This window comes from Salvelinus namaycush, chromosome 28, assembly GCF_016432855.1.
Source record: "Salvelinus namaycush isolate Seneca chromosome 28, SaNama_1.0, whole genome shotgun sequence".
Classification (NCBI taxonomy): domain Eukaryota; kingdom Metazoa; phylum Chordata; class Actinopteri; order Salmoniformes; family Salmonidae; genus Salvelinus; species Salvelinus namaycush.
The window spans coordinates 23,820,456-23,835,444 of NC_052334.1; the positions used below are offsets into that span (position 1 = coordinate 23,820,456).

The 14,989-nt window shown below is 43.4% G+C and overlaps 1 protein-coding gene across 2 annotated transcripts in view; it reads right to left on the bottom strand.

The window, feature by feature from the left end:
- The window catches only part of LOC120023839 (inositol-tetrakisphosphate 1-kinase-like), a 66,329-nt gene that overhangs the window by 37,476 nt on the left and 13,864 nt on the right, over positions 1–14,989 (bottom strand). For both annotated transcript variants that reach the window (XM_038967957.1, XM_038967956.1), the window contains one exon: positions 1,525–1,650. In XM_038967957.1, coding sequence (XP_038823885.1) covers positions 1,525–1,650 — 126 coding nt within the window. The remainder of the gene's footprint in view (positions 1–1,524; positions 1,651–14,989) is intronic.

The following is a 14,989-nucleotide window of genomic DNA, read 5'->3' on the forward strand; positions in this document are numbered from 1 at the left end:
CTTCCATCAGCAAGGGCATTGAAGATGAAACGTGGCTGGGTCTTTCAGCATGACAATGATCCCAAACACTTCGCCCGGGCAATGAAGGAGTGGCTTCGTAAGAAGCATTTCAAGGTCCTGGAGTGGCCTAGCCAGTCTCCAGATCTCAACCCCATAGAAAATCTTTGGAGGGAGTTGAAAGTCCGTGTTGCCCAGCAACAGCCCCAAAACATCACTGCTCTAGAGGAGATCTGCATGGAGGAATGGGCCAAAATACCAGCAACAGTGTGTGAAAACCTTGTGAAGACTTACAGAAAACGTTTGACCTCTGTTATATACCCTTTGTTGGCAATGACAAAGTATTGAGATAAACTTTTGTTATTGACCAAATACTTATTTTCCACCATAATTTGCAAATAAATTCATAAAAAATCCTACAATGTGATTTTCTGGAAAAAAAATTCTCATTTTGTCTGTCATAGTTGAAGTGTACCTATGATGAAAATTACAGGCCTCTCTCATCTTTTTAAGTGGGAGAACTTGCACAATTGGTGGCTGACAATACTTTTTTGCCCCACTGTACACAAAGAGAAATGGCAAACATATTTATTACGAATAACCTAATTCATTGGCCTACACTTGCTTTAGAGAAGGCCACTCAAGTTCAAGTGTTTAGTGGTGGTATTCACAATACACAAGCACTAGCAGTGGTTGCATGTTGTGCAATAGAAGGCTGTTATGGTATTTTCCCCTCCAAGTCCTCTAAGGAAATGAAGACTAATTTCACCTTAATCCACAGGAAAATGTTGGGTACTGTTTACAATGTAAAAACAAAGCCTTATAGTTAGAAGACCTATAATTAAGTTATGGTCTAAAGAAAGTGTGCAAACTATCGGGCAATGTTTGCACAATGAAGTAAGTCCTCATTCCCCAAACTACAGGATAAAGTGACAGTTCTGATCATTAATGTTGTGTTATATGTGACGTTCAGTGGCAGGGTCAAAGCTCAACTCTAATCTCCCGGAGAGTGGCGTTTCTGATAGCAATACTAGCCCTTCACATGGCAGGATGGGAATATCCCACAGTCACCTGCAACGACCTAGTAGTATCATTTCAAGAGGTGGGGTCACTGACTGGCTATACTGACGGGTACAATAGGCTTGAGAGAGGAGGGGGATGGTTGGATACTGCATCTAATACTTTTTCAAGCACTGCCAGATCAATTCACACAAGAACACAAAGACAACCATCACCACACACACCTGCATGACCCTCAACTTACAAAACACTCATAGATTTCAAACTGTTCCCGCAGCTATGTGAGACACACAAAATGAGTGTGCAACATTCACAGCACTGGCTGTTCTGGTGATATACGGAAATACATGACCACTTCCCCTTCTAATGAGCAAAACCACTTTAATGGCCAGACACGTAGTGGTGAAATCGGTCTGTGGTGTTGTGGAATCATAGACAGTTGTGCTTCTCCCTTCGTTTTTACCCCCCCTCTATTTCCACCCCCTTCTCCCTCTCCCTGAGGCGCACCTGCACTCTCTGCACCAGCAGGACTGACTGTGTGTCGTTCTGGTCGGCCTCCAGGATCAGGTCAGTCAGTTTGTGGATGATGACGTCCAGGGGACCCTGCTCTTCCAGGGGCTGGCTCAGGTCCAGCTGAGGACAGACACAAGGGAGACATCAGGGGTTAGAGGTCAGCAAGGAAACAAACAAGGAAAGCTACTGTACCACCACTGCCATAACCCGTCTTTATTTTGTATGCCTGACGTATATTTTTGGTAACACTATTGGTAACCTATGTAGGATGATGCAGTAGAGATACAGGACTAGCCTGGCCTCAGACTGAACAGTCAGCGTTATATGATAGGTCTGGCTCCTGTGGTCAGTAGAGTACAGTAGGTCGATACTGCTGTTGTGGAACCACTGGGGGAGTTATGTGGGTCAGCACACATACCCAGAGGACGGGGACACACACGCACCCTCTCACTAGAAGAGGAGACTGAATTGTGCCCCAAAGCCTCTCTTCTACTAGGGTACATGCTGTTCCCAAATCACAAGGAGCCTCTATTGTGATCTAAGCTGAATGGATCCACTGTAGTGTGAGGGAGGGTTCCAGTGTGTGTGTATGAGAGCGTATTCTGATTCTCTCCATCTCTGGGTTTGTGTGCTTTAGACCATACCCATTTCTAAGTCCCTTTTATTAGCATGTCTGAGTCTGCATCATGTCTGTATGCAACTGGGCACGCGTGTGTGCGTGGCCTTCAGCTAGGTTATCTTCAGCAGAGAGACCATGCCTGAAGAAAAAGGCCTGAAGCCAATAATAAACCTATTTTGGAGACACACACAATCAGCAGGAAAAAAAACTCAGACTGAGTCTAAGGCCCAGTTTCCCGATAGCAATGGAACTTAGGCTTATGAGTGTTTTCATAATGGATCGTTCCTACAAACGGCCCAAGATGCAACATGCATTTCCCAAAACACCACAGTGACAACGTTTGCAAGTGCATCGTGGGAGCATGTGCCGATACTGATAGGTTCAAAAGAAAGGCAGCGCTGCTCCATTCAAATCTTATATTAACATTAGAATTATTCCACAATACTGATGACAGATCAGCTCCTACAGATATCACCTATGGCTGCAAATATTGAGGAAGGCTTATTCTAATGCCTACCTAATAATAATGCACTAAATCATATTTGGCACATCATTGCGCTCGTTAAACGTCATGAAATATATTGGGACAAACATTTGACAGTAGCTGACAATTAGCAAATTAGAACTCAATGGATTGAGGTCTATGTACCCTACTGTATTTATCTTTTAACATAGTTACCGGTTTTCATTTATTTTTTTATAATTTTCTTGTTTGTAACATTTGCAAAGAGATTGGCAACTTTGTTCTGCAGTTATCAGCGGTCACAGAGACAGATAAACATCTTCATTCTATGTTTAGTGGAAATCTGTGTAGGCTATAAAGTGAGGTGGAAGGGGGGGGAAGCATCCAACTACGCATTTAGCTGTTCTAAACTCAGCAAAAAAAGAAACGTCCCTTTTTCAGGACCCTGTCTTTCAAAGATAATTTGTAAAAATCCAAATAACTTCACAGATCTTCACTGTAAAGGGTTTAAACAGTGTTTCCCAAGCTTGTTCAATGAACCATAAACAATTAAATGAACATGCACCAGTGGAACGGTAGTTAAGACACTAACAGCTTACAGACGGTAGACAATTAAGGTAACAGTTATGAAAACTTAGTAGAAAGGCCTCTTTAGTGTCCTAACTCTGAAAAACACCAAGAAGATGCCCAGGGTCCCTGCTCATCTGTGTGAACGTGCCTTAGGCATTCTGCAGGGAGGCATGAGGACTGTAGATGTGGCCAGGTCAATAAATTGCAATGTCCGTACTGTGAGATGCCTAAGACAGCGCTACAGGGAGACAGGACGGACAGCTGATCGTCCTCGCAGTGGCAGACCACGTGTAACAACACCTGCACAGGATCAGTACATCCGAACATCACATCTGCGGGACAGGTACAGGATGGCAACAGCAACTGCCCGAGTTACACCAGGAACGCACAATCCCTCCATCAGTGCTCAGACTGTCCGCAATAGGCTGAGAGGCGCTGGCCTGAGGGCTTGTAGGCCTGTTGTAAGGCAGGTCCTCACCAGACATCACCGGCAATAACGTCACCTATGGGCACAAACCCACCGTCGCTTGACAAGACAGGACTGGCAAAAAGTGGTCTTCACTGACAAGTTGCAGTTTTGTCTCACCAGGGGTAGGGGTGATGGTCGGATTCGCGTTTATCGTCGAAGAAATGAGCGTTACACCGAGGCCTGTACTCTGGAGCGGGATAGATTTGGAGGTGGAGGGTCCGTCATGGTCTGGGGCGGTGTGTCACAGCATCATTGGACTGAGCTTGTTGTCATTGCAGGCAATCTCAACACTGTGCATTACAGGGAAGACATCCTCCTCTCTCCTGTGGTACCCTTCCTGCAGGCTCATCATCCTGACATGACCCTCCAGCATGACAATGCCACCAGGCATACTGCTCGTTCTGTGAGTGATTTCCTGCAAGACAGGAATGTCAGTGTTCTGCCATGACCAGCGAAGAGCCCGGATCTCAATCCCATTGAGCACATCTGGGACCTGTTGGATCGGAGGGTGAGGGCTAAGGCCATTCTTCCCAGAAATGTCCGGGAACTTGCAGGTGCCTTGGTGGAAGAGTGGGGTAACATCTCACAGCAAGAACTGGCAAATCTGGTGCAGTCCACGAGGAGATACACTGCAGTACTTAATGCAGCTGGTGGCCACACCAGATACTGACTGTTAATTTTGATTTTGACCCCCCCTTTGTTCAGGGACACATTATTCCATTTCTGTTAGTCACATGTCTGTGGAACTTGTTCAGTTTTTGTCTCAGTTGTGTAAATATTTGTATGAACAAAAGATTCAATATGTTAAGTTTGCTGAAAATAAACACAGTTAACAGTGAGAGGACGTTTCTTTTTTTGCTGAGTTTATGTGGTCTGAGGCAGTCAGTAGGGAACACATTTTAAGTGCAACTTTAGTAACGATGGTTTTTGGAAACAGCTCAGCGATTTAATGACGCTCCAATAAAAAGGTTAAAATTATGAACTTAGCCTTACGGTGCTTTTGGGAAACCGGGCCCAAAACTGTCTAATAGCAAGGAAGGATACAGCGAGGCTGAGCATGCGCTTTCTTTCCTATCAATAACGATAGGCATTTCGCAGACTCCAACATCAGTACTTGCTAAATATGCAAATAATTAGGCTTACATGGTATGGAATGACCTTTTCTGTTAAACGTTATGAAACCTATTGGTACAGTAAAATGTGTGCTTTAGCCATTGGCCTTATACACACACCCAGAGGATATTTTCCCAGGTACCGGACTGGTCGAGCAGGTAGCCTCTAGCTTGATTCTGTACTAGACGAAAACATTGTCTGTCTTATGTTAAATATAAGAGCACTTGAAAAGCATTGTGTGCATTGACAGCGTTATCAGGGTTATGAGCGTTAGGCCGTTAGCCATTGCTAGCACCAGTGATCCATGTCCCAGAGGGGCTTCAAAAGACATCAATTGCCATTTCTGTTATTGACTCTGATCTTCTTCATTAACTAGAGAGCAGAGTCAATAAAAGAAGTTTAGCTTGCAGCACTAGTCCAAGCAGCTTCGAGAGGCCCCATTAGTTCACCGGAGTCCTTGGTATTCAGTATGGGAGCCAAATAGACACACCTTAACAGCACACAGTGGGTCAAAAACTAAACGTTCAGCCCAGAGAGATGAAAAGCTACGGAACATGGTCTGGCAGTGTAGGCCAGGCTGGTTAATCATTCTAGGAGAGGTGATGGATACATTACTTATTAGCCTTTGTCCTGCTTTGGTAAAAATTGTTTTTAAAAAACTGTCCTACCTAGTTTACACGACAGTCTGGGGCTGAAAGACTCAAAACACACAAGGACATAGGGATACTGTATATACTGTGCTGTGGAGACAACAAACATCAGAGACAGGGCACACAATACTAAAGGCATAGTAGTCAGCAGAGATGAAGAGGACACACTGGTCTCAGGGCTTGCCCTCCAGCGCACGTACGGGTTGTTGGAGAGCAGCCAGAGGATTTGGCTGTGCGCCACAGCTCCTAATCTCCTACTTCCACAAAAAAGAGGTCCTGTCTACAGCGTGGCCCCTCACACACACCAGCAGTGACATGGAAGTCGGTCCCATCCCGCTATGCACGTCATGGATGGAGCACGACCTTGCTCTAGCACTCCCACAGAACTCTTTGCGAAGCCGCTGATGTTATGCTAAACACTAAAAACAGAAATTGGCAATTGACGTCTTTTGAAGCCCCCCTGGGACATGCAGCACTGGTGCTGGGCCATGCCTGTGACAGACAAATAGAAAATACCCACAGTCCGGCAGGGAGAACAGGTCAAGGGCAGAATGTTTCCAGCTTTTATGCTCGTTCTACTGAGGGGCATTGTGCTGTCACATTCCCCAGAGAAATGTTTTCTGATCTACAGAACAGTGAGGATCTACAGCAGCCGTTTCACTTCCAACCATATACACTGAACAAAAATGGTAAAGTGTTCGTCCCATATTTCATGAGCTGAAATAAAAAAAATCTCATTAAAATGTTCCATACGCCTAAAAAGCTTCTCTAAAATTGGGCACAAATTTGTTTACATCCTTGTTAGTGAGCATTTCCCCCTTGCCAAGATAATCCATCCATGTGACAGGTGTGGTATATCAAGAAGCTGATTAAAAAGCATGATTATTACACAGGTGCACCTTGTGCTGGGGACAATAAAAGGCCACTTTAAAATGCGCAGTTGTCACACACACACACACACACACACACATGCGCAGGAACGTCCACCAGAGCTGTTGCCGGATGTCCACCAGAGAAGAAGCTGGATGTGGAGGTCCTGGTCTGTGGTTATGAGGCTGGTTGGACGTACTGCCAAATTCTCTAAAACAACGTTGGAGGCGGCTTATGGTAGAGAAATGAACATTCAATTCTCTGGCAACAGCTCTGGTGGACATGCCTGCAGTCAGCATGCCAACTGCTCGCTCCCTCAAAACTTGAGACATCTGTGGAATTGTGTTGTGCGACAAAACTGCACATTTTAGATTGGCCTTTTATTGTCCCCAGCACACGGTGCACCTGTGTAATTGTAATGGTTTTGACTTCAGGTAATTGTTTGTTAGGGGTGCAAGGTAGGTCGTGCCTACCAGAGAAAATATTGATGTCTCCTATTTTTGGAGGGAATTAGTCCTGTCTGGTCCGTCAAGTCTACACCAATACAAAGGACTCATGTGAAAGTCAGTATAGAAATACACTTTTCATAAACCATTAAAACAATGGAAATAATTTCAAAACCAATGTTCTTTTGTGTTTGCTGTATTAAGAAAATAAAATGATCACACAATCAATATCAGTCACAAAATAACAACCTTAATTCACTTGTAAATGTCCAGTACCTCAGGCATCCAAACTTGGGAGACATCTGCGGCATTGTGTTCTGACAAAACGGCACATTTTAGAGTGGCCTTTTACTGCCCCCCGCACAAGGTGCACCTGTGTAATGATCATGCTGTTTAATCAACTTCTTGATATGCCACACCTGTCAGGTGGATGGATTATCTTGGTTAAGGAGAAATTTTCACCAACGGAGGTAAACAAATGTGTACACAAAACCTGAGAGAAATAAACTTTTTGTGCATAATGGAAAAATTCTGTAATCTTTTATTTCAGCTTATGAAACATGGGACGAACATTTTACATGCTGCGTTTATATTTTTGTTCAGTATAGTGCCAGGTTCTTGCACCTCCCTGGAGCCATAGGGTAATTGGACTCATGTCTCAGCAGTGTCTCCCTCGCTCTCTCCTACCTCACAGTAGAGGAGTGTGGAGGTACTCAAACCAAGCCATCTTCATGACGGACCAAGTTTTGGTCGCCACTGCTTTTTGACTGTCCAAACGACTGGAGTCCAGTACTCATTTCTCACTGTAGGTTTGAGATCACTGAGAAGCTGAGCTGAACTCCAGGGCGGAGTGAAGACAACAGCTGCTGAGCCTGTGCTCCAGTGACTCTCCTAAAGCCTGAGAGAGACGGAGGAAGGACGCTACTGCTGTGCAGCTCTCTCATCTGAGGCTTCATTACTGAAGGCCTGCTGCTCCCATGCCAACGAGTCTCACCCTCACCCAGGTCCACAGGAGAGGGCAGATGGCTGGGGTGATAGTGCTAGAGGTCAAAACAGGTCAGAGATGAGCATCTCTGGCAGAGATCTAGATAAAGAGCAGTTTTTTTCCTCACCATGAGTGAAAAAACGTAGGCCTCCTAAGATCATGCTACAGAGCGATGGGACTGGAGGGAAGAGAGGAACAGTAACATTTCTTCCCTGAAGGGATGGAATCCTGTTAATGTTTTGTGCTCATAAAATAGACAAGCGCTACATCCTTACTAATTATACATTCAAACCACACCCAATGGGTGGGTTGAAGACACTAAAATCCCTCAGTCAGTCAGTATTCCCCATACCCCCACAGGTATTGTTTAGTCACTGCAATAGGCATCCAACTGGTTACCTCAAGTATACAGTCGATTAAACTCCTGAGTCCCTGAACTAAGCTGTAAAATGAAATCCAAAAGATCTCCCTCATTAAATGTTGGATTCCTCTGACTAGTAGCTACTCCCAATAGACTAGAGGAATAGACTTTACGGAGTGAGTCTTGTCAATCTCGGTGGGCTTCAATTAAAATTATATACAATTCCTATTTTTGATCAGTGGGAGAGATACAGTAACAACCAGGAAATAAACTTGAAATTCCCTAGCACTCAGCGCATGATAAACATTTTACAAAATTTTTCCTGGGCAGCAACGGTGTCCATTTCCTTGCCCGGTTCAACTTGCTAGCAGAGAACATTGGCTTCCCCTAACAGCTAGAGAAACATGACAATGTCCTCTTGCAGGTCTGTGTGCTTTCCGGAGAAGTCTGTAAAATCCGTAGATGATAATGGGTGGAATCACTCACAATATAGTGAGCCAGTCTGGTCCCAATAGCCCTGTTTGTTTTGAATTGGGATGTTGTCTTCAAGACTCCTTTTTATAGAGTTACTGTACAAGGACAGCTCTTATGTGTTGTTGCTCCTGTCTGGCTGTGTGGTGAATCTGAGGAAGAGGTGGTCTGATCAAGGTTAAACCCATTACACACACACCACCTGTTCCAGCCCTCACTTGTGTCCTTGCAGTTTAAGCTGACCCGATTGCTGACCCTGTTTATAACAGCCAAGTCTTTTCTAGTAGACTGGTGGTAAACAACATCAATAATGGCAACCAAAATAATCATATGCTTTACTCCATTTTGCCTTGCATAAACATCTGCACAGTTCATTTTCCTGTGAACAGGCTTTTATTGTTCCCTTTTGATGCAGTGTTTGGGTAACTTTTACATTTTCAGTTTTTCTGGGAATAATACCTAATTCATGGGACTCACTGATTTAAAGGCTGACAAAAAATGGCTAGAGAATATTGTTCTATTTTAAGCAAAGGAGTTTGAACCTTTCCTGCTGAGAACCTTCCTGGGGCCATGATAGCCAGTTTTCCTCCATAGGCCCACTAATTGTAATATCACTCATTTATTGGAGCAGAGCTTGCAATAAAGCAACATTTATGTCCCTGTTTTGAAAGTCAGTCAGTAATGTCAATGGCAGAGATTTAGAACATCTGGAGGGCATGGCAGCGATTGTGACATCATGCTCTGTGAACAAACCTAAATCGGTCGTCCCTTAGGGAGCTCATTTCATATTTCCATTTCTAGTGTGGGAAAAACTTCAGGATTTCTCTGTGAGGGGGAAAAAGTCTGAGGATGAAGAGTAAGGTTCCGCTATCTTCATCCGTTTCATTCATATATCCACAATCTGTCCTATCTTACTCTCTCCCTCTTGTCCTCCTCTGCCCTCCATTCATGCTAATCATTCTCTAAGTGATTTCCACAACCTCATTAATATTGACCCGTTTGCCCTGAGCTCATGAGAAAGCAGCCTTCTCCCAAGTCTGTATGTTTCGGAGCTGATCATATTAACCCACCAGACGTGTAACATTTAATTTCAAATGGTTGTCATCTCATCCAACTGTCACTATATGTTTGCAAATATCAGGATCAGAAGTCGGTATTAAAAACAGCACTTTAACACAAAACAGAATGTAGCTAAATACAGTGGGGAGAACAAGTATTTGATACACTGCCGATTTTGCAGGTTTTCCTACTTACAAAGCATGTAGAGGTCTGTAATTTTTATCATAGGTACACTTCAACTGTGAGAGACGGAATCTAAAACAAAAATCCAGAAAATCACATTGTATGATTTTTAAGTAATTCATTTGCATTTTATTGCATGACATAAGTATTTGATCACCTACCAACCAGTAAGAATTCCGGCTCTCACAGACCTGTTAGTTTTTCTTTAAGAAGCCCTCCTGTTCTCCACTCATTACCTGTATTAACTGCACCTGTTTGAACTCGTTCCCTGTATAAAAGACACCTGTCCACACACCCAATCAAACAGACTCCAACCTCTCCACAATGGCCAAGACCAGAGAGCTGTGTAAGGACATCTGGGATAAAATTGTAGACCTGCACAAGGCTGGGATGGGCTACAGAACAATAGGCAAGCAGCTTGGTGAGAAGGCAACAACTGTTGGCGCAATTATTAGAAAATGGAAGAAGTTCAAGATGACGGTCAATCACCCTCGGTCTGGGGCTCCATGCAAGATCTCACCTCGTGGGGCATCATGAGGAAGGTGAGGGATCAGCCCAGAACTACACGGCAGGACCTGGTCAATGACCTGAAGAGAGCTGGGACCAGTCTCAAAGAAAACCATTAGTAACACACTACGCCGTCATGGATTAAAATCCTGCAGCGCACGCAAGGTCCCCCTGCTCAAGCCAGCGCATGTCCAGGCCCATCTGAAGTTTGCCAATGACCATCTGGATGATCCAGAGGAGGAATGGGAGAAGGTCATGTGGTCTGATGAGACAAAAATAGAGCTTTTTGGTCTAAACTCCACTCGCCGTGTTTGGAGGAAGAAGAAGAATGAGTACAATCCCAAGAACACCATCCCAACCGTGAAGCATGGAGGTGGAAACATCATTCTTTGGGGATGCTTTTCTGCAAAGGGGACAGGACGACTGCACCGTATTGAGGGGAGGATGGATGGGGCCATGTATCACGAGATCTTGGCCAACAACCTCCTTCCCTCAGTAAGAGCATTGAAGATGGGTCGTGGCTGGGTCTTCCAGCATGACAACGACCCGAAACACACAGCCAGGGCAACTAAGGAGTGGCTCCGTAAGAAGCATCTCAAGGTCCTGGAGTGGCCTAGCCAGTCTCCAGACCTGAACCCAATAGAAAATCTTTGGAGGGAGCTGAAAGTCCGTATTGCCCAGCGACAGCCCTGAAACCTGAAGGATCTGGAGAAGGTCTGTATGGAGGAGTGGGCCAAAATCTCTGCTGCAGTGTGTGGTCAAGAACTACAGGAAACGTATGATCTCTGTAATTGCAAACAAAGGTTTCTGTACCAAATATTAAGTTCTGCTTTTCTGATGTATCAAATACTTATGTCATGCAATAAAATGCTAATTAATTACTTAAAATCATACAATTAAAATCATACAATGTGATTCTAGATTTTTGTTTTAGATTCCGTCTCTCACAGTTGAAGTGTACCTATGATAAAAATTACAGACCTCTACATGCTTTGTAAGTAGGAAAACCTGCAAAATCGGCAGTGTATCAAATACTTGTTCTCCCCACTGTATATGTGAAATGCATTCATCCTGTAAACAATGTGAAAACACTTTGGTATACTCTTTGTGACCCTGTGCACCCCACTCACTCCCAATACAGCATCTCTCCCTCGTTATAATAAGGGATGACAGCTTTATACATGGACTAGCATAACGCCGCCAGAGCATGATAATGGCTGCCATTGTCTCCCGTGAGGCGGCCGTGCCACAGGAGCCACTGACTGGCACAGGGCTCATCTTCCTGGCAGCTCGCACCCTCACCGACTCAAAAACAAAACCTGCAGGTGTCGGTCTGCACTGTGGCCTCTCGATTGGCCAGTGACAGCAAGAGCTGGGCCATATGGACAAAAATCCATATTGTGATAAACTGCCTGAACTGATGCAATACCAATAAATAGAACAATACCTTTATAAACATTAATGTTAACCATGTTTAAAAATATATATTATCCTTTAACCCATAAGAGTCTAAGCCCCATCTAAGACAGGGGAGGGGGATTCTAACTAAGCTGTAGGGAGTTGTTTTAAGAAGGTAATACCAAGGATTATTTTGCTATTTGAATTCTAACATGCTGACTACACAGGGCCCGGGATCAGGACAAGCAGGTTGAAATATCAAAACAAACTCTGAACCAACTATATTAATTTGGGGTCAGGTCGAAACGCACGAAACATTCATGGACATTCAGCTAGCTAGCTCTTGCTAGCTAATTTGTCCTGGGATATAAACATTGGGTTGTTATTTTACCTTAAAACGCACAAGGTTATTTTTTTCAGGGATCTTTGTAGAATTTTGACCCATTTTGGGTCACACAAAATTGTGTGTCCTCTACTTCGACAATTAATCCACAGATAAAATGGGAAAATTAGAACATTTCTAGTAATCTCTCCTTCAGTGGACATTATATGGCAGTTGGCAACTAACTAAGGTGCACTAACCACCACCTGGACTGGAGTGTGGACTTCAGCTCAGTTTTCAGAATCACCCACGTGGGTATATGCTCCTAAAAGCCAATGAAGAGATGGGAGAGGCGGAACTTACAGCGCATCAAGCAACAAAAATAGAACCAAGTCCTATTTTAAGGCCTGACTATGCAGACGCTCGTTGATACACACGAGCAGTTTGGATGAAATTATTGAATAACATGTTTGTGTAAATTAATTTTGTAACGCGAGCGGTGTGGCCAGCATGTTAGACCCCTTGAAGTATCAAAAACAATACATACACATTTTTTGTATGAAAAATAATTTTTGGGCCTTACTGCCATTATCCCATACAAACGCATTGAATAACAGATTCACTACACTGAACAACATAGTCCCCCCCCCCCCAAAGAAATCAAAAGGAAGTTTGTTCTGAAGTGTCTGTCCAATATCTGAGAGATATACAGTACCAGTCAAAGGTTTGGACACACCTACTCACCTACCTGGCCTCCACAAATCACCCGACCTCAACCTAATTGAGATGGTTTGGGACGAGTTGGAATGAAGAGTGAAGGAAAAGCAGCCAACAAGTGCACTGTTGGAAAATAATTCCAGGTGAAGCTGGTTGAGAGAATGCCAAGAGTCTGCAAAACTGTCATCAAGGCAAAGGGTGGCTACTTTGAAGAATCTCCCATCTAAAATATATTTAGATTTGTTTAACACTTTTTTCAGTTACTACATAATTTCATACGTGTTATTTCATAGTTTTGATGTCTTCACTATTATTCTACAATGTAGAAAATAGTAAAAATAAAGAAAAACCCTGGAATGAGTAGGTGTGTCCAAAATTTTGACTGGTACTTGTATGCATGTATTTAACCTCCGATTTTTGGTACTAAAAACAGTGTCCATATATACTTCCATTTGTTTTTTCAATTGGTACTGAGGGACCTAAAGATGAGTCGTGAGGCCTGTGGGGTGTTCTAGAGCAAAACAGAACAGACATGTACATGTTCGTGAGAGACTCTCACCTTTCCACAGAGGGGTCATATTAGTGTGCAGCCCAAACTGTTTGGAAGTTACAGACAGAAGTTGGTAGATTGGCTGAACCGACTTCAGACGAGTCCCAAGACGCTTGTGGGGGTCGTAAAGCAAAATGGAGAACACGATCGTGTTGGTCTCATCTTTCCATAGAGTTCATAATAGTTTGTAGGCCAAACCTGTCGGATGCTACAGACGATTTTGTTAGAAGACAAATAACGCTCTAGCTCCGTCAACTTTTATCGCAGAAGCAAAAAAAAACATAGGCAGATGCAGTGGATTGAGAAGCATCCAATGCGAAAAGACAGATCTCTAGCTTAAAACGGACAGATTGTTATGGGGAATTCTGTATTATGCTAATTAGATGTTCATGTGGGCACAGACATCGACCTTAGGGGGTTAAACTACTACTACTAGTTTGATGGTTGTGGTCATCAATTGTCCCATTAACAATCAACCATATTATCAAACGTATTCCATTTCAAACTTCACATTGCTCGAGTATAGGTTACTTATCATAATGAACGATATTAGCAAAATGCCTGTGACACATGATGGTCAGTGTCAATAATTTTCAGTTTATTGTCCCAGCTCTAGTGACAGCACAGCTAAAATTATGAGAAACAGCTGAGTCTGAGCATGGGAGAGGACAGAGATAGCCCTGGTGGTTGTAGAGACAAGTGTGTGTGTGTGTGGTCAGTGTATTAAGAGGCAAGGGGTGTGGGCGCCACAGGCTCTGGGCTGTAACGATCTGCTGGCCTCCCATGAGGGTTGAGAGCGTTCAGAAACAAAGCGCTGCTTACTTTGGGACCATTCCCAGGACATCTTTCCGTCTGGGTGTGCTGAAGATAGTCAGAAAGAAAAAACAACAACTTAAGAACACAAAAGACGGCATAGAAAAACAGCACAAAAGGAGAGGCAGAGAAGAGGCAGGGAGATAAATAGCTCTCCATTTCCTCTTCAAGCTACAGAAGCCCAATAAATACAAACATCTTGGAATTTGTTTGAACGACTTAGTATCCCGTTTGAAAGGCTTAGTAGATATAACAATTGTTTATTTTTTACTAAAATCGTTCAAAGACACTTAGTCGTTCACACGATATAATTGTTATTTTGTCTAATCAAGCCTCATTTGTTATGCAGTTTGTCAGAATTTAATTGAATGGTTGCTGCAACCATTCATTCACTGATTCCATCCATTGATATGATTTGACACTTCTTTGATAGCCTAAAGCAGGGTTGCTTTTGAATACCAGAGCATATAAGTGGGTGAGTGTGGAGAGAGGTGCAGGGCGTAATTTAGCAAATTTAAAAAATGCCCTCACTCCGGCTACAATTTCACTCTGATACTGCTTAGCGACAAGCGTTGGGCATGCTCTGCCCAGAATATTTTGTTTCCATTATCATTATTAGTTTAATTAGGGCTATTTGGTTGAAATGATTTAGCCTACCAAACCCACAGTAGCCTATATCTAGTTTATATTCTACATTCTAACTAAATGTAAAATCCAAAAATCCAGATAGCTGATGTTCTGAAATAACTGTAAAATCTGGATCCCTACAAATCAGCTGGGCTAGACAATCTGGACCCTCTCTTTCTAAAATTATCCGCCAAAATTGTTGCAACCCCTATTACTAGCCTATTCAACCTCTTTCATATCGTCTGTGATACCCAAAGATTGGAAAG